This window comes from Sparus aurata, chromosome 16, assembly GCF_900880675.1.
Source record: "Sparus aurata chromosome 16, fSpaAur1.1, whole genome shotgun sequence".
Taxonomy (NCBI): Eukaryota; Metazoa; Chordata; class Actinopteri; order Spariformes; family Sparidae; genus Sparus; species Sparus aurata.
Window position 1 is genome coordinate 14571817 of NC_044202.1, and position 25510 is coordinate 14597326.

The 25510-nt window shown below is 40.8% G+C and overlaps 4 protein-coding genes across 7 annotated transcripts in view; 2 read left to right on the forward strand and 2 right to left on the reverse strand.

Annotated features, from left to right (window-relative positions):
• Positions 1 to 1043: 1043 nt before the first annotated feature.
• tpp1 (tripeptidyl peptidase I) lies at positions 1044 to 8695 on the forward strand. Its single transcript, XM_030391334.1, has 13 exons — positions 1044 to 1137; positions 1562 to 1636; positions 2618 to 2757; positions 2853 to 3003; positions 3418 to 3539; positions 3638 to 3816; positions 3914 to 4112; positions 4765 to 4953; positions 5453 to 5525; positions 5734 to 5854; positions 5936 to 6097; positions 6788 to 6913; positions 7578 to 8695. Exons 1-13 carry the CDS (start codon positions 1127 to 1129, stop codon positions 7716 to 7718), a joined length of 1689 nt encoding a protein of 562 aa, XP_030247194.1. The 5' UTR covers positions 1044 to 1126; the 3' UTR covers positions 7719 to 8695.
• A 580-nt stretch (positions 8696 to 9275) lies between these two features.
• yy1a (YY1 transcription factor a) lies at positions 9276 to 13039 on the reverse strand. The gene is made up of 5 exons (XM_030391335.1): positions 12421 to 13039; positions 11224 to 11374; positions 10816 to 10876; positions 10402 to 10560; positions 9276 to 10144 (listed from the first exon to the last, which is right to left on the reverse strand). Exons 1-5 carry the CDS (start codon positions 12917 to 12919, stop codon positions 9962 to 9964), a joined length of 1053 nt encoding a protein of 350 aa, XP_030247195.1. The 5' UTR covers positions 12920 to 13039; the 3' UTR covers positions 9276 to 9961.
• Positions 13040 to 14815: 1776 nt separating this feature from the next.
• Positions 14816 to 21086, forward strand: degs2 (delta(4)-desaturase, sphingolipid 2). The gene is made up of 3 exons (XM_030391376.1): positions 14816 to 14955; positions 17793 to 18535; positions 19499 to 21086. The coding sequence occupies exons 1-3, from the start codon at positions 14874 to 14876 to the stop codon at positions 19640 to 19642; spliced, it is 969 nt and encodes a 322-aa protein (XP_030247236.1). The 5' UTR covers positions 14816 to 14873; the 3' UTR covers positions 19643 to 21086.
• A 425-nt stretch (positions 21087 to 21511) lies between these two features.
• Positions 21512 to 25510, reverse strand: part of evla (Enah/Vasp-like a) — a 39946-nt gene continuing 35947 nt past the window's right edge. For all 4 annotated transcript variants that reach the window (XM_030391374.1, XM_030391373.1, XM_030391371.1 and 1 more), the window contains 8 exons: positions 24466 to 24716; positions 24239 to 24354; positions 24049 to 24076; positions 23878 to 23914; positions 23682 to 23742; positions 23385 to 23442; positions 23241 to 23298; positions 21512 to 23041 (listed from right to left, as the gene is read on the reverse strand). In XM_030391374.1, the coding sequence (XP_030247234.1) occupies positions 23004 to 23041; positions 23241 to 23298; positions 23385 to 23442; positions 23682 to 23742; positions 23878 to 23914; positions 24049 to 24076; positions 24239 to 24354; positions 24466 to 24716 (647 nt within the window). In that variant the 3' untranslated portion in view covers positions 21512 to 23003. The remainder of the gene's footprint in view (positions 23042 to 23240; positions 23299 to 23384; positions 23443 to 23681; positions 23743 to 23877; positions 23915 to 24048; positions 24077 to 24238; positions 24355 to 24465; positions 24717 to 25510) is intronic.

Sequence of the window (25510 nt, forward strand, 5' to 3'; positions counted from 1 at the left end):
AGTATTGTAAAGCGCTTTGATTGGTTAGTAGACAGAAATGCGCTATAAAAATGCAAGACCATTTACCATTCACGACCATTTATAATAGTAAAATACTGAAAGGGACTGTTTTTTACCGCAGAATGACTTCTTTTACTTTTGATACATTTTGCTTATAAAACGTTCTTTCACTCAAGTGATGTTTTGAATGCAGGACTCTGACATATAGTATATTTACACAGTGTGGTTTCAGTAATACTTATTCCACCACTCCATAGATAGGATGTTATGTCCCTATATTCTTCTGCTAAAAAGTATCCCTGCTCTAAGTTTGTTTTAACACAAACTCATTTGACCTGTGTCTTCAACTGAAGGCAGCAGGTATGCAGTTGCACTATGAGTCTATTAATATGGCATTTAAGGGGCTGAGGACACTTCCTTATAAACGGGTCATGGCTGCATCCTGTGCCCTTTTTTTGGAGCACACTTATCGTTTGTACTGGTTCAAGTCAGCACAGGTGGATTTTGAAAAAAAAAAAAAGAAATATGAAATAAAGCATGAGTGTCCTGGATTTCAATCTGAAACGCAGCACCAATACACGAGTCACAAATCTGACCATGAATATATGATTTACGTATGGATAACTCACCTCACAGTGCAGCATATTCATACATACACCTGCAATTTATTCATTTGTGCTGGGTTGCCTGTATTTTCTGTTTTCTGTTTCTTGTGCGCCTTAATGTGAAGCCCTTTTTAAATTCGTTGTACATTGTACATTGATCATAAAGTCTCTAAACCAAACTATATTACAGCTAATATATTATCATTTTACTCTAAATGTATGGATCTGACCCAGCTCACACACACACCTGCCAGATTAAGCCAAAATGAGATGGCTGCTTCTGACTTTATATATTGCATAACAAATTTTAATATTACAAAAATAAACATGATTAAATGTGCCCAAAGCATTGACATACACACAGTCAAATTAAAAGGATGAAATTAACTTGACGAGCGAGCGGCGGACCGATTTTTGAATAACGAAGTCACGTGAAGCCGGGTCACGTGACTTCGGCGTCTGTAACACCAGCCTCACCGGACACACACAGCAGCTGAGTCCAGACAGCAGCAGAGGACACCATGAACACGTTGTGAGTGCATTAAATAAGTTCATAAATGTGTGTTTTTAGAGAGATGTACAGGACAGAAGGCAGTCGTTTGAGGCTAACTCCTTGTTTAACGTGACTCGTTCGCCATGGCAGCCCGTGCTTTTTTTGTTTCTGTTTGGGTCTGAGGTGACCCAGATAGACGGCTGCCAGCTAACTAACACGGCAGGTTAAAGTCCTCACGTAACGTTCAAAAAGGCGACTGTAAATAACAACTCGTGTTTCGTATTTACAAGTGTTGCGTTAGCGAGCTGCTTTATGTGTGTGTGACTGAGAAACGCGTCTCATTTGACACACTACGGCAAGTCACATTGAGACTTTGCTTTGTTGTGAGGTAACACACTGAATAAGGAAGTGTTGGCAACATGTGTGCATTTATTCCACTATCTTTCGTCTCTTTTTCCACCAGACTGACCTTCTCCATCCCCTTGTTGTTCAGCTCGTTGGTCTGGAGTGGATATCTGGAATATAACCAAGATGTCCTGTGAGCAAATCCACTTTAAGAGTCATTCTCATTCATTGTTACACGTGTTGAAAATAAAGCCGCATAGACTGTATTCATTGGTACAGACAAGTCCTTTCAGTCTAAATATGCAGTAAAGACCTTTCTATAAAAGAGGAACTCCGTACAGTGTTCTTGAATAAGGAAGGACTGACTATTCTGGTTGCACTGGTGACCTTAACTTTTCCATTTAGGTCTACCCATTCATACATTTTGATTTAATTTCTTAAACACATGATGCAGATGATTGTAAAGAGGAATAAAGGAGCAGATAAATGTTTTGTCTTTGTTTAAAAATAGCACATTTAGCACATGCAAGAAGAAATTGCAATAACCTAATTTTTTCCCCCAAATGTAACAATATTATTGTGGTATTACGACAGTGTCTTATTGCACATTCACACACTCAGACATGCAAATCACAGATGCAAGATCTTAAAAAAATGTTTATAGGCTTTGTGTTTGTTAATAATATTGTCATAGGTTACTTCTACTACTACTACTACTACTGCAACTCGGCACCAGTGCAACCAATCTGAATGTTTAGCTGCACTTAACAGATTTTCTTTGGGTGCATATGTGACAAAAACGCCCTGGAGCTCTGCTGCATGTGAGTTGTTTTTTAAGGAAATATCCTCTTGGGGCTTTTGTTTCCAGGCGTGGCTCCATATTCAGGCCAAATATCAGGTGGTGCAGATTTGGTTTTTTACAATGCTGAGCAGTTTGGTCTGTAGGACCGGTGATGTCTGAAGAAAGAGGATCTCATGAACAGAATCACAGATGGATACAAAACTTGGCAAATTTGGTTTGGTAAAAAAATAAAATAAAAAAAAAGGTCAAATTAGTGTGATGTATCCAAAAGCTTGCACTAAGGTTCAGTTAACAGCAGAATCACAACATGTTAAAGAATAGTTATTCTGTTTAGGTCACGCAAATCATGATAAGTTTCTCATTTTTCCTCAGGATACCAGAAGACTGGAAACATGTGGGCCGGGTCGATCCCACAGAGAAGCTGGAGCTGACCTTTGCCCTGAAGCAGCAAAATGTTGACCTGCTAGAAGAGACACTCAGACGGGTGTCGGACCCTGACTCAGCACAATATGGTATGGCTTTGTCTGATATTTGCAGGTTGTCCTGAAGTAACCTTAATAGTCTAGGATCTGTACTTAAAGTGATCTGCCTGTCTTGTCCTCCACAGGTAAACAGCTCACCCTAGAGGAGGTGTCCTCCCTCGTTCGTCCATCTGAACTGACCCAGAAGGTGGTGCGTTGCTGGCTGCAGAGTCATGGGATTACAGACTGCCTCACTGTTCACACTCGGGACTTTTTACAGTGCACCATGACTGCAGAGTAAGCATATCTTTTTCAGCAACACATGTTCTGCTTACTCTGCAGTTATTTTTTACTTGCTCTTGACACAGTTAGGAGACAAAAAGTACCTTGTCTGCTTAAGTTCCCTCTATGTGTAATCCATGCAAAGACCATGCACTTATCTTGTGAAATGGTTCCTCTTTCTGTGGTTATTGGTGAAAATCAAACTAACTGCACGCTGAATGCTGTTGAAATTCAAAAATCAAGGCCAAGGTTACTTCCTGGTAGTGGTTATACAACTGCACTCATAGAGTAAATTTAACTTAATTGATGTTATATAAGTTTTACACACAAGCCGAAGGGTTTCTCAAATAATTGTGCCAGGAATCAAATAAGTTTTCATGTGAATTTTTATACACTTATGCTATTGTTGTTTTTGTTTTGTGTGTTAAGGGTTGCAGAGACGCTGCTTCCAGGTAGCAAATTCCAACGTTACACCAGAGACAGCCAGTCTGTAGTGAGGTCTTCAGCTCCGTACTCTGTACATGATGATGTTCACCAGCACCTGGACTTTGGTGAGAACCATATCTGTAGCTGTGAAATGTTCAGCTGTCACCTGTAGTTGCTGAATGAATGTTTATTTATCTTTTAAAACATTTTTGTGATTCCACAGTTGGGGGGCTTCACCGCCTTCCTCCTAAAGGGCAGCAGGAGCTCAGCAAAGCCTCCTCCAACAGGAGGCAAAAGCCAGGCGTTCACCTGGGAGTGACTCCTGCCATCTTGAGGGCCCGCTATAACCTGTCAACAACTGATGTGGGAACAGCTCAGAACAACAGCCAGGCTGTAGCTCAGGTGTGACCGTCTCAGAATAAATTCCAAAATAAAAAGTGGTTGCTGTCAGACATGTGCACATGAGCTCAGTACTTAAAGACACCGTTTTCTCTTTTAGTTCTTGGAGCAGTACTACAGCCCCGCAGACCTGGCTGAGTTCATGAGCATGTTTGGCAGGAGCTTCCAGCATCACTCTCAGGTGGACCGAGTTGTGGGAACTCAAGGAACAGGAAAGGCTGGTATGGAGGCCAGTCTGGATGTAGAGTACATAATGAGCACGGGGGCAAACATCTCCACATGGGTCTTCACCAATCCAGGTCTGTATGACTGAGCGAGGCGTCAATTGTGCGTGAGTGTGGAGAACTGAAACTCTGTACACATTATTAGGATTGTATTGAAATGCTTGCCTTCAGATTTTCTTATCAGTTAAGCTAATAGTTAAAGTAAACACACTTAATCCAAGCATATTGTAGCCAAGTATTGGGTATTTAGCAGCTAACAAGGTAATGTTAGCTGTATATAAATACAAATACAGTGAAACTTAATCATGAGCGATAAATTATATGCTCAATATAGGGCCTTAAAAATGCATGGCTCCTGATTCTTCAGGTTGTATCGTGAATTGCTGTTGCACAACAAATAATGACGTTACCATTAATTTATGTGATAAATATATACGTAATTTGTGTTAAATCAGTTACTTCATACATTTAATTGATATGACTTAATTAGCTGGATTCCAGTTACATGAATCTTTATGTCAGACACAAGTTTTTGCTCAGCCTCCCTAAAAGCACAACAGTTCTCATAGGAATAGGAAGCTTGCACGTTAGCTAATGTATTAGGTAACTGTAAATTTGTATACCTTAACTGATGATCTATTGAAGTGTGTACTTGCTGTGATTAGGCATAGCATTTTTGGCTCCTTGTCAAAAAGTCACACACTCTCATTTCCTCATTGTCCTTCAGGTCGTCACGAGTCTCAGGAACCTTTCCTCCAGTGGATGGTTTTGCTCAGCAACATGTCAGACCTCCCCTGGGTTCACACCATAAGCTACGGCGATGATGAAGATAGCCTATCTACTGCGTACATGATGCGCATCAACACAGAGTTCATGAAGGCTGGCGTCAGGGGAATCTCTTTGCTCTTTGCTTCTGGTTAGTGAGGAGGAAATATGCAGACTCTGCATGCCTTAAAGCACACAGGCCAAAGTACAACTAACATATTATGTACACTTGCTTCTTGAGTAAAATAACCCAAATTCATGTTTTTTAGTAGTATTGGACAGGGAGAAAACACTTGATGTAATGTAAAACAGTCTGAGAGAGCTGATGATGCAACAAAAGTGAGACAACCTTTGGCAACTTGTCCATCTATTGTGGCACGGCTCCAGTCTTACTGACAGATCATTGTCTCACTTGGAACATGATAACGGCACTAATGTTTGAAACAAACACTCCTGATCCGGTAAAACATGTTTGCACGTTACCTGTTGGCATGTAGCTTTTTCCGTAACCAACAACAATACCCAAAGAGCCTGACAGGCAGAAAAGATGTTTTGCATGATTACCTGGTACATAATCTGCAATCAATCTGATGTTGTTTAATGATCTTGTTACATCGCTCTGTATCTCTGTGGTCTTGTTTCATGAATAGGTGACAGCGGTGCAGGCTGCAAACATTTGGGTAAAGGACAAAACTCCTTCAGGCCAAGTTTTCCTGCCTCAAGGTAAATCATTTGTACATTTCTGAAAGTAAACCTGTTTTTGCACTAATACGTGCATGGGACTGGTCCATCCAGCCTTCCTCTTGTCTGTGTTGTAGCCTTCTGGTGTAAATCACAAAAATGAATCCAAACATAATGGTCCTAGTCTCAAAAGGTTTAGGAAAGTCACCAAACATCTAACGCTCTATTTCCTGCATCTTTTTCATCCCAGCCCCTTTGTGACTACAGTTGGAGGAACTTCATTCAAGAACCCATATAAGGTCACATATGAAGTAACAGATTATATCAGTGGAGGAGGCTTCAGCAATGTCTTCAAGATGCCCGACTACCAGGTTATAACAGAGTCATCAGCTCTTTAAAAGCTCAATAATTCCATATGGTGTCATTAATGATATGTATCTGTGTCCCTTTAGACCAGTGCAGTGGATGCGTATCTGAAGACGGTGGCTGCCACCCTTCCTCCTCAGTCATACTATAATACCAGTGGCAGAGCCTATCCAGACATGGCTGCCTTATCTGATAACTACTGGGTGGTCATCAACAGAGTACCTGTCCCCTGGGTTTCCGGGACCTCGGTAAATTACATCATACCCGATGATTTTTAATAGACAGTGTTTTGGAACAGACAGATACAGCCATACAATTAAACACTAAGGATACAAGAAAATATCAGCTGACCAACTGAGATAAATTATAAAATACAAGCATAGATACAAAAATCAATTTGGTAGTGAGGCTCCATTTAAATGTATTCGAATGTATGAACATTGATTTGTTGATAAGGACTGTGTTGTAAGCACTTACATTTAGTATATTTACCTCTGCGCTATGAATTTTAAACTCTGTTACTGTAAGTATATACTGTATATTTATGTGGCAGCCTTTGTATGGCAGAGAAAATGCTACAAACAAAATGTGAAAATGTGTCTCAGTGATGTGTAAAGTCTTCAGCTATGATCTTTTTGGGGGTTGAAATAATAATGTGGGGTTTTTTTTGGCTATTTATATATTTCTATATTTATTTATTTGCAAATACATAGTCATGCAGTTTGCCAGCTAGGCTGAAGACTTCAAACCCTTTTTTTCTCAACTTCAAAGCCTCTCATTGCCTTTTTAGGGCAGTATTGTGAGAAAAATGAACATGAATACAGGCTAAATTTCACCTACTTTGTGCATACATTGGTTATCTTTTAGTATCGATTGCCCCAATTGCTCACCTAATTGCATATCATCACATCTCATTGATTGATTGATCTCCTTTTCAGGCGTCGACCCCTGTGGTCGGAGGCATGCTGTCTCTCATCAATGACCAGCGGCTGCTGAAGGGCCTGCCTGCCCTCGGCTTTCTCAACCCTCGCCTCTACAAGCTCAAAGGACAGGCTCTATTTGATGCAAGTCCAGTTATAACCAGCTCATTTTAAAACTTTATTTTATGTAGCATGAGATTATGAAATGTATTCTCTGCAAAGATATTTACTCACTCCTTGGCCACTCTGTTACACCTGATTGCAATTCAGTACAACAACACTGCCATAAATATTGTTCTACATAATGTGGTATATTCAAGATGCTTCATGTTTTTGCCCCCATTTATCTTTTTGAGGGGAAGAATATAGCAAACACCTCAATATAATGCAGACTATAATAATGACACCACCATTAATTATTACCTTAATAGCGCTCATATTATTGAATTGGAGCCTGTATGACAGTGTCAAAAGGTGAGAAGCATCATAAAAGTACATTTAAGGAACAACTCTGTATTTCACTAGATTGTACAGCTGTGGCAATGGAGTGTAATGTAAAGCATTTTCCACCTGTCTTTTCAAGGTTGGTGTACAAGTAAAGATTCACCCAAGGACACAAATTGTCAGACTTTGATTACTTTTCGAAGCACCTAGATAATTAAAATTGCATTATTGTCACATTTTGTATAAAAAAACAATTAACTGTTTTGCTTACTTTGCCACTGTAAGTTGGTAAGGCCTTTCAACATGTTTATAAAGAAACCCCTCTCCATCTCTTTTCCTAAATGCTCTGCATTCTTGTCTTTAGGTGACTGAAGGCTGTCACCTGAGCTGTCTGGATGAAAAGGTTCAGGGAAAAGGTTTCTGTGCTGCACCCTCGTGGGACCCTGTTACAGGCTGGGGGACACCAAACTACCCCGAACTGCTGGCTACCCTGCTAGCTGAGTGAACAATACAAACACTATACAACCATCCAAACCCTTGACCAGGTGCCTGATGCCAAAGGCGGGACGATGAAATGGAAGGAAAATGATGCCTACGCTTTAGATTTATGCATCTTCTGTTTTATTCAGCCTTCAGGAATGTTTTTATCTGCCATCATCACTTCTATCCAGTTAAGGATTTGCTCAACTCCCTTTTTTTATCAATGTAATTTTATTTTCTCCAAAGGCTTTAAACTGTTTCTTGAGATATTTTTAGGTCAGCGATAGTGGTGGTTCAGGAATTTTAATGCTACACTGCAGTTGGCTGTGTCTGCTGTGCACTGCATTTTAACAGATCCAGATATAAATATATATATACCAACCAGATATTGGTGTGGGTAAACTAGTTGCTATGCATAAGGAAAACATACTTAAAAGTACACATGGCAATCACCTATTACATGTGCACATAAACCTGGCAATCACCTATTACATGTGCACATAAACCTATGTTTCTATTATAGTGTCTAATAAGTTAGATGTCAATAAATCTATATATCGGATGCAATCATTTCATCACATCAAGACATTTTAGCATGTAATTGAACACAAGTTTGATTTGTTGTACGACTGTGTCTGTTCTGCCATACTAACTAACCTTCAGGGATGAGCTAGGTACAAGTCACCATTTCATTTAATAACAAATATCTGCATGCCATCAACAAAATGTCGCTTATGTGTTTGTAATAAAATGGGATCATTCAGTATCTGACTTGACATTAAACTTTTGAAACTTTGGTTTGTTGCCGTCTGCTCTGCGGCTATGAACTAACTAAATGCACTGTAATGTGTGGGTAAAAAGTGATTCAGCAACTCAACCCACCAGCTGCACTTGTTTTTACCTTTTAACCATGTAAATCCTCAAATCAGATGTATTTAATATCAGAAAGACTGCCTGTGCTGTTTGTGAATTTATTAAAGCTGGACTTCTTTGAAATATCAGTTGATTGTTCAAGACTATCCTGATTTTAGATGAAGTATCAGATCTGGAACTGGAACTCTGAGTCATTTCCCCTTTTAAGAAACACTGCCGAACATATCCTATTTCCTGCTTCTACACTGAGATTTGATTTGACTTTGATAGAACTTTAATCTTTCGCTGTTGTAACAGTTGCAACTGGCAAAGTAAATATCTTAAAAATATATATCAGGATGAAACCTTTGAATTTTCAGTGCTTATTTTGACCTGCGTTTTGTCTTTGGTCAGACTCACAGAATTAACCAGCTGTTAAATGTCACTTTAAAGCCAAGGTTTTTGTGATTACAGTTGTCAATCGTGTATATGCAGAATGCTGAAATAAAAACCACCAGAATTTGTTTCACCTCCTTGTTCTTTCGATTTTCTAGTTAAGATCTTTATCAACCATTTAACTACTGAAGCAACTTGAAATCGTTGTGACTGCGTGATTTGACAATGAGTTGAATATTCAAGTTTGACATGGCTTTTAAAACAGCTGAAAAATAATGTAAAAATGAATGTGAATTACAGGTTGAGTTTTAATTGTGAGAGGACAAAATGACACTTTTTGTATTGGTAGTGCAAGGGGGAACAGTTTAATCAGTGATCACTACTGAAAATCACATGGCTATTATCTACATTTTTTTGATATTGCCTTGTACAAAATGAAAATATGCAAAGACCCCCCAATCTCCCCTGGAAACACACTCACATGAAGGGGAAGGTAAAACAAACTGTGAAACCTCTTCCATAAAGAGCTACAGGGACAATCTGACTACATACATTACCACAGAGCTTATGTCAAACAGTGTACAATATGCACACTTAAAGGGGGGATAAGTACAAAATTGAAAAGGTGTCACTGCTGAGGATTGTTTCAAATTTGTCTATTGCAAAAAGTTTAATTGGCTGTGTCCAGGTATAAATAAGTTTTTGGGTGCAGATCCATGAATTAACATCTTCACAAGAAGAAACCGCAAATCGTTCCATCCAGGTAGCGTCAAAGTAAGGTAGGATGCCTGAGGGGGTTAGGGTTCTCACGAGTTCCTTGTTCAAACCGCCATATGTATATCAAAAAGTTTGAGAAAATTTCATTTCTCGGTTTAAACCTTTTATCTAGAGATACAAAGGGGACTTCTTCTCTCACAACAAAGCAGGCCACCGGACATTAGTTTGTCAGGGAGTGGAGATACATGTCGAGTCCTCCAGTGTATGCTCACATTGTCGTCATTATCCGGGTTCAGGGCTAATTCACTGGTTGTTTTTGGCTTTGGCGTGTGTGAGGATGTGAGACTTCAGGTTGGTTGACTGGGCAAATTTTTTGTTGCAGCCATCGAAAGGGCACACATATGGGCGGTCTCCAGTGTGAATGCGCACATGTGTGCGCAAGTTAAAGTCCAGTGAGAACCGCTTGCCACAGCCCTCAAATGTGCACTGCAGATGAGAGATTGAAGACAGTTACTATCACTGCATGTCTCAGCCTGGCTTACAGATATACACATATCATTTTGCAACAGCAGGCAATTGAGATGAAAATTGCATGCACTGCTCCACACAAACTCACAAGTTTACATGTCAGCAACATTTTTTTTCTTTCTTTCATGTCACTAATTAAGCAAAGTAAAATGATGCCGCTTTTTTCTCCAGAACAAGGAAACTTATGTATAATTTGAGACAGGGAAGAAACTCACCTGGAAAGGTTTCTCTCCTGTGTGTACGAGTTGATGCCTCTTCAGCTTTGAGCTCTCAACAAAGGCTTTGCCACATTCTGCACAGACGTGCACACGAGGCCCGTGGGTATGCAAGTGCTTCCTCATTGCTGAGTTGTCCCTGAACATCTTGGTACATCCCTTAGAGGAAGAGAAACAAAATTAAGGTAATCAATCGGGTCATTTAAAAGGCTGCTTTGTAGTGTTCCTTCAGCAGCGGAATCACATCAGTTCCCAACGATTAAATGCTCCTCATACCACTGTCATGAATAGATGCGTTGTACCAGTAATATAATGTCAACAGCAAAGGCCCACAGTACGAGTGAGCAAGAATCTAATTTAATTTACATTCAACTTTTGGATAAACTGGTTTAATAAACAGAACAATGCACTTACTTTGTGTGGACAAGCTATTGTCCTGGGTGCATCATCTTCTTTTACTTTTCTTGGTTTCATTCTGCAGTGGAAATAAACAGAGGTCACATAATCATTGCAGATTGTTCACAAAACTCTCCACACTCCTGAAACAAACACTAAGATTTGTTCGCGTCACTCAATAAAACGTGTATGCATAGTGGGCCAGGCCACACAGTCATTTGTACCAGACTTCACACAATAAATGCAGCAATTGCTTATTTTACCACATTAATCGTATTACTTCTTTCACTTTTGCACCCTCATAGTTTTCAATAGTGTTTCTATATCAGGCTTTTCGTGAAGCAAACAACGGTGTGAATGCTTTTAATTCATTATGACCCACTGAATTTGCTTGTCACCACATACATTAACACCAATGCAACTTACCGTGCAAACTCAGCCAGCTGTTTGGGGTCTGACAGGTCAATGCCTGGAATGCCTCCAGGAGGAAGCTTCTTCCCTGTCATGTATTCGGAGTAATCTGGAGGGGAGTTTTCCCCTGTGATTTGCTCCTCATGGTCTATGTCCTTCTTGTCATCTGAATGAGAGGGACAGACATGGTGATAATTAGAACAGTGCCAGATCATGTGGAACGAATTGATTAAAGCCATTTAGGGCTAAATCTTTATCACATCACCCCCGCCTCTCTCACAGTATCTCCTGCAACACTCTGTATGGTCATTTATTTACTATTTATAGAAAAATGTGACAGGAAATACAGGTTTTGGCTCAAAGGTAAACAGTAATTACCATGTTAGTAACTACATGTTTAAATGGCCTTTATAATAATTAACAAGGAGAAAATTAGGAGTATTATGGAGCGATTAAAGGGTCACGGATTTAATATTTCCTCATTTAATTTACATACTACCTAGCTTTGTTTAGGTAACGTTAATGTAGCGGAAGATTCACTGCCATGTTTACAACCAGAGGCCGACACACTTCTTAAATATATATACAAAAAGTATTTACAAATAAGCTATTTCACAATGGATATAAAGCTGTTGGTAATTCTTACGAATGTGTCGCCTTTTAATACACACAGGAGTGTCTAAACAACAAGAATACATAAAACAACAGCGCTGTAACTCGTCTCGACTAAATAATCTTTTTTCAAAACCAATGTAGAACACTAGCAAAACAAAGAGGGACTACTTTTTGACCCGGGGTCCGGTTCGCTTGAACCACGCAGTAAGTAAGGTGTATTTAAAGCCTCAGAAATATAAAGTATGACGGGTTCCTGAACGCACCACCACCACCACACTTGAACTGAACTGCGCCACAGCGGCCTAGCGGAGCCAGCTGCAGTCGCTCCCACTCTCGCCGCCATCTTCGTCGGCTAAATAAACGCCATTTTTTCGGGCCGCCATACTTTCTAGACCTGGGAAATATGGCGGCGCCCAGCGACACATAAAACATGGCTTCCCATAAAAACAAAAACATTTCAAATGAAGTTTAAGTGGCTCAGAGTTGGGAAATAATTCCTCCTTTAGCGGAGGACAAGGCCCCAACTAGGCCCAGTCACACGGCACACACGCTGAGAACAAAGCGAGGAACCAGCTTGCAGGAATTCACACAACTTACCCGATGCCCACATAGTGACTGAAAACTCCCCCTCCAAAGTCTTTATCTGGACCTGCTTCTGCTCCCATTTTCTGCCCATTTCACCCCCGCTTAGGTAGCTCTTTTTGCCCGCTTTCTTTCCGCTTCCAGCCTTCTTCATCCGGCCTGTCGAGGAGCTTTTCCCCGCGACAGTAACCAGAGTCTGTTCGATAAAGTCCTCCTCCACGGCGGGGACTGGGATAAGAATTTGGTCCTCAAAGCCGTCATCCGTGTGCAGTTCGGTGTCATCCTCGCCCACGACCTCTTCTCTCGTTTGCACCAGGATCACCTCTTGGTGCGGGTGAAGCGAGTGTGGATCGTCCGAGTCAAGAGGCTGTAAGGCGATCATAGGCTGGTGTTCACCGTCGTCTCCAACAACTGTAGTCTCGATTGTCTCTACTTCAATTTCGTGCAGTTCCACTATTTCGGCTGGCATTTCTGACCCGTCCGCTTCTATGTACAGGGTATCCCCCGATGCCATGATAAATTTTGTGTTTCCTCCTACTTGTATGCTATTTTCTTTTAACACTCTCGCTTTCCCTCCTGTCGACACTCAGCCTTCCCCCTCCCTCTCCGACAACAACTCTACACTAGTGTACTCTCGTCGCCACAGTGCTCCAGTTTAGAAGTCTCGCGTGATTTGGACCAACGAGTCTTCTTAAAAATGTTACTCAGCCTATAAAAAGTAAACTTACTGACTTAAATGTAAAAGTGTTTTCATTTTTCAGTTATTATCATGGGACACAATTTTATAACGCTCATATTAATCACAACATGTATTAATGCCTCTAAATAATGCCTGACAACTCTATACAGTATGTAAATGACCATCTTCCCTATTTTTTTTTTAACAGTTTATATGCATTGTTGTGAAAAGTACCTAAAAGACATACTTAAGAAAAAGTAAAGATTAAGGTAAGTATGACTCAAATACAAGTGAAAGTCACCCATGTGAAAAAGTACATTGCTTGAATAAGAGTCTACAAATATCAAAAGCAGTAATTTGGCAGTAGATATTCTTAAGTACTACAAGTACGGGTAAAAGTAAAATTATGCATATATTTACATGTATGTATATACTGTATATGGTTCGATCGATTATCAGCCTAGCTAGTTATCAATTTTTGATATTCTGTATCAGTTTTTTTTTTTTTTTTTTTTTTTTTTTTTAAATGCAATTAGTGATCAAATAATAATAAAAAAACATAATACGTGCTACTTTGGCCCAGTTTGCAGCATGCAATCTGCAAAGTAACTAGTAACTAAAGTTATCGATTACAAGTATATTGGCCTCTAAAAAATAGTGGAGTCTACGTGTAAAGTGGCCCAAAACATGGAAATACCCAAGGAAAGTGCAATTGTCCAATCCAAAAATCCATTGCTTCACAGCTGAGTCAAACTAAGGGGGGCTGAAAAACTTTCAGCATTTCATGAGGTTTTGTAATAAAAACTCCCTTCTTTTAAGTAACTGGGAGTGTAGTCTTAAATGAACTCAGTCACCCAGAGCAAAAGGCATGTGACTGTCACATCAGATAAAAGGTGATTTCAGTTTTCCCGAAAATCTCACTGAGGGTTACAACATGTTCGTCCTCTGGTCATCTATATCCTTGACCTGTGAGACAATAAGAGTATATTGATAGCAGACAAATGGAAATACTCAAGGAAACTCCAAGTGCCTCAAAAAGTTACGTAAGTACCCAGTAAATGTACTGAGTTACATTCAATCACTGTTAAAGTTTAATTTGAAACTGAGGTTGCAGAAGTTATTTTAATTGATGCAGGTATTTCATTAACTGCCTGGTCTATAAAATGTGACAAAAAAGTGCAAACTTATAGAAAAGCATCCAAGGTAACACATTCAGAATGCGGGGTTTATTCCGAGTTACAGTCAAAAAACTAAATATTTTCTATTTATAATAACATGAAATAGAAAAACGCAGCAACATTCTTACATTTCAGAAGCTGGAACCAACAGATGCTCTACATTTTTTTTCCTTCTCTGAAACATGCCTGAAGCAAATAATCAATGGTCTAAATTGATGTTTATCAGCTTAAATAAACATATATCATGTGAATTAGGAAACATCTTTCATATGGATATTATTTCTGCTACGGCATCACTTATATGCAAATTCCACTGATATGTAAAAGATTCATGATTTAGTAAAAAACAGCCAGCAGTCTCAGTAAACCTTTCCATTAAAAGTAAGAATGTAAAGGTGCTGCTGTTCGCGTGCTGGAGAGCGCAGGGTTGCGCTCACCTGTGCAGGTGCACAACCGGCTTGGTCCGTCCCTCCGGTTCGGGGAGGAGCTTGTGATCCCACCTTGCACCTTCAGCCTACAACCTGCGCGTGTGGGTGTGCCCCGATACTGTGTTTGATGACACATAACGCCACAGAGCCGCTCGCCTCCTTCTCACACACAGAGGTAGCGTCATGGGGAAGACAGGTGGAAGAGACGACTTTGAATGGGTCTACAATGACCAGCCGCACACCTCGAGAAGAAAAGAAATCCTGGGTGAGAAAAATGAAAGAAAATGATTCAATTGTGAGGAAATCTGATCTCTGGGCTGAACTTCGGGCTAGTTTGTGTAGTAAGGTGAAGCGTGGGCTTTTCTCTGACCGCAGCCTGCTTATAAAATCGTAGCCGGTTAAACCTGTTTACTAGATGTTGCTTAACAAGCTATAGTCAACAGTCTGTGCAGGTTAAATGCTAAAAGTGACATTTTTATAAAGCTAAACACAATTTTGAATAAGTAAGTTTGATGGAAGTTACACAGTCCTTTGAAGAAGTGCAGGTAGAAATGTCCTTTGATACTCCCTTGTAAACTGCAGATGTTTAAGGTAAATGGGTGTGAAACATATGGAGTCTAATATTTATAAAGCGTACTAAATTATTGGGATGTTTCTCACATTGCTTAATAGCTGAGTCAAAGTTTGAAAACTTTAAGCATTTCATGGGGTTTTGTCAAAAAAAAAAAAAAAAAAAAAAAAAAAATCCCTGTTATTGAGAAACTGAGTCACCCAGAGCAACAGGCAAGTGACAGTCACCATCAGGTACAAGGTGATTTCAGATTTCCTTGGAGGTCCATCTGAGGGTGACAACCTGTTCTGTCAGTGTAAACTTATCTTCCTCTGATGATCTTTTTTTTTTTTTTTTCCCCTTGACTTGTGAGACAATAAGAGCACATTGATAGCAGGTGCAGCTGACAATACTCCAGGGGCTTGCCAGGTAACAAGAAGCATTCCCCGCTCGTGACAAAACACAGATGCAATGTTACGCATGGGGTGAGAAGAAAGGCTTTGTTAGAGTCAAGGGGGTTAGGAGGGATTTGTCGGGAATCACTAAAACTGCCTTAAACCACGTCTGTTGTCATTCGTCATTTGTCTTTTTCTTGGATATCAAATATGTATCAAGAACAGTCCTCTTTTGTATTCTGATGTATCATGTAGTTCCTTTTTAAGACCGTTTAGACTGACAAGATCTTGACCTGTTGATGCATATTTGATCTTGGCTTTGTCCGGCAGTCACACGCTAGCAGGTGATGGGTTGATTGATACCACAGAGTCTTGAATTATTAAAAGTGTTTTGTTTTTAATTTAATCCTTCTCGCCCTGTGTAAGTGTCAGAGGAGGCTCAGAGATAGTTCGATTGTCACTAAGTCAGTGAGTTGATCATTCCCATCACGCTGTGCACATGATGTTTACAATATGAGAGGGGATACCAAAACTTCTAAGGATCTTCCGGATCACTGTCAGTGCTGTCAAGAGCGTTCTGGACGTCAATGATGTGTTTTTTCTTCTTTGCCTTTCACTACACGGCTCAGTGATGTTCCTCATAGTGAAGATCTGGTTAATGCGCCCTTCGCCTTGTTCCTCACTGTGAATTTCCTCTACGCCTGATGTCATTTGGTGTACAGGGATCACGCAGGATATCATGTGATGACTCGTATTTTCCAGTCTGATTGCGACTACCTTCCTACCCAGATGTAAAAAAAAATAAAATAAAAAATAACAATAATAAAAGGAGGGTGGAGGATATTGGCAAGTCCTTTCATGAGGTGAACGGCTAGTTCTTTGACTTGACTGCAGCCTGTTGGTTCTGGCTTGACTCACACATCATAAACTTTATATTACTCTGCCCTGTACATCCACAGGACATCAATGCCTGACTTTACAGTAGCTTGTGAGGTCACATGATTGATTTCAACAATGTCTGATTATTGATCATTTTTAGCAGCTCTGCTCTGAACAATACATTTTTGAATTTTTTATTATTATTTTTACTTGCAGCTAGTTGATTATGGAATAATATGTTGAAACTCGAGGCTGAGCTCTTCAGTGGGCTGAGTGTGTGACAACAAGTTTGATGAAATGACCTCCTGCCTCTCTGACAAGGTGGAAGTAAAATCCACTGATGATTTTACAGCATGTTCTGCTCCGCGGCTTGATGCAGTTTAAACAGATTATTTTATGATGTCTGGTTATTGATTCAACTTTACAGCCTGTGAGTGGGCAACAGTGCAGACACCTTCTGATGTACAGTCCATCATGGTTATAAATGCCATGAGCAAATGACACACTGAAAATATGAACTAAATATTGTGTTGGAGCTGTGGATAAATTCATGTTTTAAAATGACTGTAGGGGAGCAGGAGGGAATTCATGGCTAAACATTAACTGAATAAAAAGGGTTTGGTTGGTAAAGTGGAGACCTACATGCAGCCGAAATGCCGTTGAAAGGCTCTAGGCTCTGGTGATTTTAACCTTTATGTTACCAAGGCGAGCCCCGTTTGCATACATTCATTACACAAGTGAGCTGAAGGCAAGTGAACACACAAGATTTGCATGAGCTATCACACAATGGCACATGACTTTCCACTGGAACAATGCATGTGAGGGTCAGCTTCTGAACCCCCTGGGAACAACAACTGACTTGTTTGCTTCAAATCTCTTAAAGTTAGTGTGCTGTAAGGTGTGGCAGGCAGAACAAACCAGATCCCATACGTTGTGATACATAGATTACGTCCCTCACCAAAACAACACCTCTGCCAATTAGAAAATGACTTATGTCAGCAGGCTCATCCCAGGAGAAAGGCTGCTACCGTGACACGCTTGACTATCTATTTACACAGTGATTAGTTGAGACCAAGCTTTTGAAAACACCAGGAGAAAGAGTCCTGTTAAACAGCTTTTTCTACTTTACTCTCTTTACATATATAATTATTCAAAAAATGAAATTAATGTTTTATTCTCCCTCTTCAACACCTCCTGGTTATCTTTAACCCTCCTCTGCTCTTGCTGCTTCCTTTATCCTTACTTTCTATCCCCCTTTCTGTCTCCTTCTCTCCTCAGCTAAATATCCAGAGATCAAGTCTCTGATGGGCCCGGACCCCCAGCTGAAATGGGTGGTATCCGGCATGGTCCTGACCCAGCTCCTGGCCTGCTACCTGGTCCACGACCTCTCCTGGAAGTGGATCTTCTTCTGGGCCTACGCCTTCGGGGGATGCATCAACCACTCCCTGACCCTGGCTATCCATGACATCTCTCACAACGTTGCCTTTGGCAACAAGCTGGCCAAGTGGAACCGCTGGTTTGCAATGTGGGCAAACCTGCCCATCGGGTTGCCTTACTCAGCCTCCTTTAAGAAGTATCACGTCGACCACCATCGATATCTGGGTGGCGACGAGCTTGATGTTGACATCCCTACAGACATTGAGGGATGGTTCTTCTGCACTCCTGCCAGGAAGGTCGTCTGGCTCTTCCTCCAGCCCTTCTTCTACGCTCTTCGCCCTCTGGTGGTTAACCCTAAGCCGGTGGGTCAGCTGGAAATCCAGAACGCAGTTGTTCAGCTCACAGTAGACTTGATTATCTACTATCTCTGGGGTTTGAAGCCCATTGTTTACCTAATTGCAGGTTCTATCCTGTGTATGGGACTGCATCCTATCTCTGGACATTTTATAGCCGAGCATTACATGTTTCTGAAGGGACACGAGACATATTCTTACTACGGACCTCTGAACTTAATCACCTTCAACGTCGGGTATCACATGGAGCACCATGACTTCCCGAGCATACCTGGCAGTAAGCTACCTCAGGTGAGACTGTCTTACTGTGATAAATCACTACTACATTTCCAATAAGTAAACACATTTTTTCCACGAGTCTATTATTGGTTTAGCGATGGAGAGCACTTGCATCATCACCAGGTGTGGTCAGATAAGATGGGGCCTCTTCCATATTTCAGACAAATCAGTATTGACGATTGCCGCTTGACCTTTCTTTCTATCAATGGCAAATATTTATCAGATGAAAAACTGGGCTTTGCAACTGATTAACTGCTGACTCTTTATAGCCATTAGAGCATGACCAGAGTCACTGACAGACTGCTTTTGTTAAGCTTTGTTTGAAAATGCTTTTGTTTTTGACCTAGTTTTTAAGTGAGTGTGACCTGTTCTTGATTGGAATAATCGGTTTCAGGATTTTTTTATTTTTTTTTAAATGTCACTTTGGAATAGAAACATACTGCTCTCAGGTGTGCCAGGTGGTGTTTTCTCACAGGAAGTGTAAGGCTTTTGAAGGAGATATATTCTGCTCATTTTCAGGCTCATCATTTTATTATTATTATTAGAAGACTCATACTTTAATGCTCAAAAAATACATTAGTTTTATCAAACTGTCCAGTGTTATAGCTCTGTATACCCCTCTGTCTGAAACGCTCAATTTTTAGCTGTGCAAAATCAATTCTTACACGGCAAACAAGCCACCAGGCATAAATGCAAATGTGTGACACGGTGATGTAGTATGATGTCACAAACCGACAGAATTAAAGGTGCGACTATTGTGTTTTCTGTGGGAGAGAGGAGAATAGGTCTCCTTTAAGAAGAGACACTTTGCATTGTAATGTTTTTTTTTAACAGAGCAGTGAATTGTCTCCCATCAGCCTTTTTTTTTTCTTCCTTTACTTTTCTGCAATTCAGATGTCCTGTGTATATGTACTTCATGTAGTTTATAGACTTGTGTTTTCTTCCTCACTCCTGATATTTTCTATTCATTGGCAGGTCAAGCAAATTGCAGCAGAGTATTACGACTCCCTGCCCCAGCACACTTCCTGGACCCGGGTATTATGGGACTTTGTGTTTGACGACAGCATCGGCCCCTATGCCAGAATCAAACGGACATACAAGATAAGCAAGAAGGAGTAGATCTTTGACTTATTACGTTTCCCTTATAACAGGAATGTGAATTTCAGTTGTTAAACATCTACAGACATCTATGAAGTATCATGTATTTGATAGTTTGTGTGCTATTTTTTTGTTTGTGTTTGTCACTGTAAGGTCACATTTCTACCATCTTAAATCAGTCCCGAAAGAGAATTCAGAAACAGTGAACCAGTGATGATGCCGCCATATATCCAGAAGGCAAAATTATGATGAAAAGATGATATCTCCCTCCCTGCAGTCAGAGACAACAAATAATAGTATTCAACAGATAAAAACTCCTTGTTATAGGATTATGGTCGCTTACATTTTCATGAAGTCACTGGTTCTGTGGTCTCCTTTTCCCGCCTACAAGCATCGCCTCAGGCTTATTAAGAGTTTGAGAATGTGACGATCAACGCTCACAAAAACTCTCCGGTTAATTACAATTTCACAGCTATCATGCAGAACAGTGCTGAGGTGGAATATGAGCATTGAAACTTACCTTTCAGTAAGAAGAGCTTTTTTCTTGCGTGACGCCACATTCTGCTTGTTCACAGCGCCACTTGCGCTGTGAGCTGTTTGATTACATCGACAGGGAGTGGACAAAACAACAGAAACACCATACAATGCAAAAAAAAAGTCATTCTTTAGAAAATTCCATGAAGTCTAACTATGTTTGTTTTTTTTTTTGTTTTTTTTTACCTAACTCAGAGGTCATTTCATCTTCCTCAACCGACACTCCATTATGTCTCTTAGCCGCTTTCCACCACAAGTTTCTGAAACTATTAGTCTCTGGAACATTCAGTCCCAGGAGCTTATTTTCAAGGTTCCTCCAGCAATGCTTTTGATGTTGTTGTCTGCATTTTCTCCAAAGTCTTAAGACCCACAAAGATGAGGCAAATTAGTCTGCTGACCTCTGAAAAAGTGGCCATATGTGGCTTTTTTTCTGCAACTCTGTGGATTTGTTATAGCACAATGAAGAAATAATTTAACAACAAACTTTTGTGAGAACTTGACCAATCACAAATGTACAGCACCGCAAGCCCCACCTCCAAAGTCCCTGTCAGTGTCAATTTAGACTCTGGCCTCCTGTGGGGGGGGGGGGTCAGTTAATGTTTTGTGAGAACGGTTCTCATTGCAGAAAACGGCTTTAGCAAAGAGGAGCAGTCCCCGACTTTATCTCATTGAAAGTCTTTTGATGCCACAATACACAGGACATCAACACTTGTGAATAAATACCTTTGAAGCTTAATGAATTTGGAATTTGCAGCAGAGCTATTGTATTGTACTGTGTTTTTGCTATTCTGTCAACCCACTTCACCTTATCCTTTTGTTGTGATTGATCAGCTTGATCTGTTATTATATTTAAATGACTGCACTATATATAAAAATAGTAAAAAGATCTTTATATAAGAAGAAATTATTATAAAAATGAGTTTGTCCCTGGTTCTTTATTTCCTGTCTGTTTTGTGTCGAGCAACAATCACCAACACTTATGCAAAGGAGACCACCAGCAAGAAGAATGGCTATTTGTTTATAGTTATTCTGGTCAGTCTCTTACTGCCTGTCAGCTAAAAGGATTATGACAGGTTCGATAAGTCCTAAAATTGTAAGCAATCTTTTATGGCGGAGTGGAGGAAAGAAGCTGCCTCTAAAAGCAACTTATTTTGTTTCACCATCGTCGTCTTTTCTCCAAAGGGCCCGCCAGTATGGACAAAAGATACATTTCCTTGTAGTAGCTTTGAGCTGAAAACCATTTAAACTTTCCACGTGTACCAAATCTCAAAGGGACGCACGCACGCACGCACGCACGCACACACACACACACACACACACACAGAGGATATTGTGCAGACGGTCGACACAGCCTCATGTTTTGTTTGAATGAATTTACTTCCAGCTTTTTAAATCAGAACGTAGTTGAGAGCGGACAGAGCGGATAGAATGCAACAACCGATATTCAACCAAATCCTTCCTGCAAAGACACATTTAGCTACCATCACATAGGCCTACCATTCACTTTCTGCACATTCTTGTCTAGGTAAGATTTGCATATTGCCAGAGCAACCCCCCCGTCGTTTATTATTTTCACATTGCTACCATCATCAAGTTCAACATCTCATATATAGAAAAAGGGGAATCTTCATTGAAACAAACCACTATAATAAATGTACCACCGTTTGTAGTTTTTTTTTTTTTTTTTTTAAACCAAAAGAAAAAACCAAAAACAACTAATTCATAGAGATGAGGGTTTCATGCATACTTGGGAGGTTCACAAAGCATAGGATGACTAATAGAGAGTACTACATTGTTATATCTAGGTAAAACCAGGTGGCACATTTACAGTTATCGGCCTGTTTGGTGAATGATCCCCAAGTTTTAAATGATCCTCACACATCTGAACAGGTGGAGAGAAACGTGTACCTCGGTCACACTGGAGTTGTAGAGCAGACTGGTTACTGTGTAATTCAATTAATTGCCCCCAAAAAAGGAAAGATCTGATCGCTCATTTTTAATGTCGTTGTGGAGAAAAGAGGTTGTTAAGTGGCTAATTGTGGCTTGAACATTAACATGTTTTCCAGCGTCTCTGGAGAGAAAAGGTTAGACACACAACACCAGTATGAATAAGGTCATAAAAAGCCTGTTTTTTTTTTTTTTGTTTGTTTTTTTTTTTTTTTTTAAATATTCCAGTCGCGGGGCAGGTGAGTCTGCAGCACCGTCGTACCCATATTGTGCTTGTTATCTTCGAATCGGTCAGGGCTAAACTAAACAAAAAAAATCATAATATAAAATATAAAAGGCTGACATAAATGGTGTGCAAGATTCCTTTTTCCTTCTATAATATCAATAAAATACTCATTGTCATCAACAGCATCATCGTTATCACCACAGTTTTTAAATAATAAAACAGTAAAAACTTAGAAAACAAAAATATTTTCTTCTTAAGACTTGGACTGAACAGAGAACAAAGAGTTGCAACACCGGGCTGACTGAGTCTATAGGTGCACAGAGAGGACCACAACACCAAACTCAGCACGAATGTCCGTCCGTCCATCGCTCGAATCATCTTTCACAATATCCTCCATCCTCTCTTTTAGAGTTCATCAGTCCCTTTCAGACTTTCTTTATCCATCCCTCTGCTCCTCCCTCTCTTCTTCTCTGTTTCTTATCTTCCGTTTTTTTTTTCTTCGCTGTCCAGCAGACTCAAATGTTGGCACAACATCTCTGCAAACTTGCATCGTGGCGTGGCGAGGTCACAGAAACATTGAGAGAACATTCCCCTGGTCCTCGTGTCTGTGCATCTGCATGTCCATCCTCCTCCAGCTCCTCCTCTCGCTCTCCTCCTACTGTTGCTCGGATGAGATTAGGATGTACTGATTCTGCCGATTTCTTGTCTGATGGCTGCAAGACAAGGGCAAATTGGGAACTCACTGATAAAGCTTGGGAGAAAAATAATTGACTACTTCTACTTTTTATGTTGGGATTTCACTCGGAATAGTAAAATTTTACTGCCGGCGAGTTGTAAAAGCCGCTGTGTACGAATTATAAAAGACTAAGCATGCTTTGTGCTCCTTGCATAATGCATATGAACTTAGCTTACCGTTAATGATTTCATCTTTCACCTTATGCAACTCGCGTACGACTTCATCCAAAATTTCCTGCAAAGCAATGAGGCGCTCATGAGTTCACAGGACGGGCACACTGCTGGACAATCCCTTCTGTAATAGAGCACTTTCATACCAACCTGTTTCATCCTGTCAAACTCTGTGTCTGATTCACTAGTGCTGCCGATGGGTCTCACTCTGCAACACAGACGGATAAACTGGTTGAATATAAAAGCGGCCGAGCCTTTTTACTCAACGGATGAGTATTGTACCACACATTTAAGGATTATGTGTCATTAAAAGGGCTTTTTGTCCCACATAACCACAACATTTCTGCGCTTGAAGATGAGCGTTATCCTGAAATCCCTGCGGTTACTGTTGTTAGCTCGTTATTATTCAGACAACACTTTCCGTCACCCCTCCTCTTATCTACAGACCTGGACACCAGTGAGGACTTGTCAGCGGAGTTGGATCGCTCCCATGGCTTCTTCACAGCATCTGGAGAGGGGGGGGAGGGAATAAATCGCATCAAATAAAACAGCTCTGAAACAGGAGGCTGAAATGCAAAGCAGAAGATTTGCATGTTTTCAGCGCTGTGTTATGTAATGATCTGATGAGTTGGCTTTTCTGTACCTGTTGAGTTCTGCTGACCTCGACCACCAGAGTCGTCCTGCAGGAGAGGAAGAGATTAATTGTCACTGCACAATCAGCTCCACTGTTCAGACGTGGGAGTGGTATCAATCTTCTGATCTAACATTAAATATTTCACAAATGTAAATGTTTTGCTCAAAGACACAAACTTACTTCATCGGGTTTCTCTGAAGCTTTCCGTCTATGAGAGAGAGAAATGAGCACATGAGCGAACAGGGAGACACACATACAGAAATGTTGGTATAATGTGTTATATACAGGAGTTTTCAGGTGTTCTCTTCTGTTTCCATGACTGATTTTAAGGGAAAGGTGGGAGGTGTCCGTTTGTGTGTGACCGTTTCACCTGCGAGCTAGTAAGGCATTCATCTCCTGCATCAGCCCCTCCCCACCACCGCCACTGCCACCACTAGATCGGTTGGAGTCACTTTTGCCACCAGACCCCGGCGGACTGCTCTCATCCTGGAGAACACATCAGAAAATGGGTATCAGGCTCTTGCTGTGGGGGGTTTCTTACCCGTGCCTCCAAAGCTTAAAACCAGACGGAGAGGACCTTTAACCACGGAGGCTCACCCTATGAACTTTACGTAGTTTGGCTCCAGCCAGTGCTGCAGCCAGTCCTGAGGGTTGGTGCTGGGCCCCAGGCGGACCCCCAGGAGGCCCTCCACCAGTGGGCAGTGGAGGGGGCATGGGCGGGGGCACTGCCATTGGGGGTGGGGGACCTGGCGGAGGTGGCGGGGCTGGAGGACCAGCCATGGGTGCTGGAACTGCAGCTGGTGGTGCCACAGAGAGCATAGCTGGGTGACCTGCAGAGACAGGGGGGCCTGGGAGGGGCAGAGTTCGATACTGGTTAATAGCTGCATGGGTTCAATTACCATTTGTGCACCTTGGAAGGTTGTGGGGAGACCGTCTGAGGAATGATGTGCACTCGCACTGTCTAATGAACTACTAATAATTTCTACCTGCACGACTGTTGGCTGCTGTGCCACATGTTTTCATGACGAGAAGGATATCGGATATATGGCTGAGTATATTGGATAAGAGCTAAGGTTTTGATATTTTCTACTTTACAGGCATTCATTGATTTTTAATTCATTTTAGTGCAGCATGAAAGTAATATTAATGTCTCATGTTAAAAAGGTGCAAATGGGGGCAGTTTAAGAACTCTAGCTTGGTGGTGATTCTGTAAGTGCACGTGAGAAACTCAAATAACCAAGATGCCTTAAAGCAACAAACTGCTTAAACCTGCATATTATCCTTTCACAATGTTAAGAGCTATTAAAACTGCTCTGCGACCACATAACCATGTGACAATCGCTGTACTTCAATAAAAGTGATAAAATGTGGACTTTGATCGATTCAGGTAGGTTTTTATAATTTCACAGGATGACTTTCAGAGCATTATTAAAGGGTAATTTCACAAATTTTACACATCAAGGTGTGTTTATGGGTCTTGAGGGGTGCTACTGCTTCTGTGAGTAGTATAAATCCTTTTTTGGCTCAAGAGGAAGCTGCATATAATCTTGAAAATTACCTCCAGTGATGTCACTCAGTGGGTGAGTTGCATTGTGGGTTATGTGGGTGCCAGGTTTCGAAAAGGAAGAAGAATGCATGGGAT

Excerpts from the sequence above, each read along its gene's own strand:
- tpp1 (XM_030391334.1), top strand. Across the intron at positions 2,758-2,852 it reads CCCTGACTCAGCACAATATG|GTAAACAGCTCACCCTAGAG; the intron begins GTATGGCTTTGT and ends TGTCCTCCACAG. Across the intron at positions 5,526-5,733 it reads CCAAGTTTTCCTGCCTCAAG|CCCCTTTGTGACTACAGTTG; the intron begins GTAAATCATTTG and ends TTTTCATCCCAG.
- yy1a (XM_030391335.1), bottom strand. The coding sequence starts at position 12,919 with ATGGCATCGGGGGATACCCTGTACATAGAAGCGGACGGGTCAGAAATG. Across the intron at positions 11,375-12,420 it reads AGTCACTATGTGGGCATCGG|ATGACAAGAAGGACATAGAC; the intron begins GTAAGTTGTGTG and ends CCTCTCATTCAG. Across the intron at positions 10,561-10,815 it reads CAATAGCTTGTCCACACAAA|GGATGTACCAAGATGTTCAG; the intron begins GTAAGTGCATTG and ends TCTTCCTCTAAG.
- degs2 (XM_030391376.1), top strand. The coding sequence starts at position 14,874 with ATGGGGAAGACAGGTGGAAGAGACGACTTTGAATGGGTCTACAATGAC. Across the intron at positions 14,956-17,792 it reads GAGAAGAAAAGAAATCCTGG|CTAAATATCCAGAGATCAAG; the intron begins GTGAGAAAAATG and ends TTCTCTCCTCAG. Across the intron at positions 18,536-19,498 it reads CTGGCAGTAAGCTACCTCAG|GTCAAGCAAATTGCAGCAGA; the intron begins GTGAGACTGTCT and ends ATTCATTGGCAG.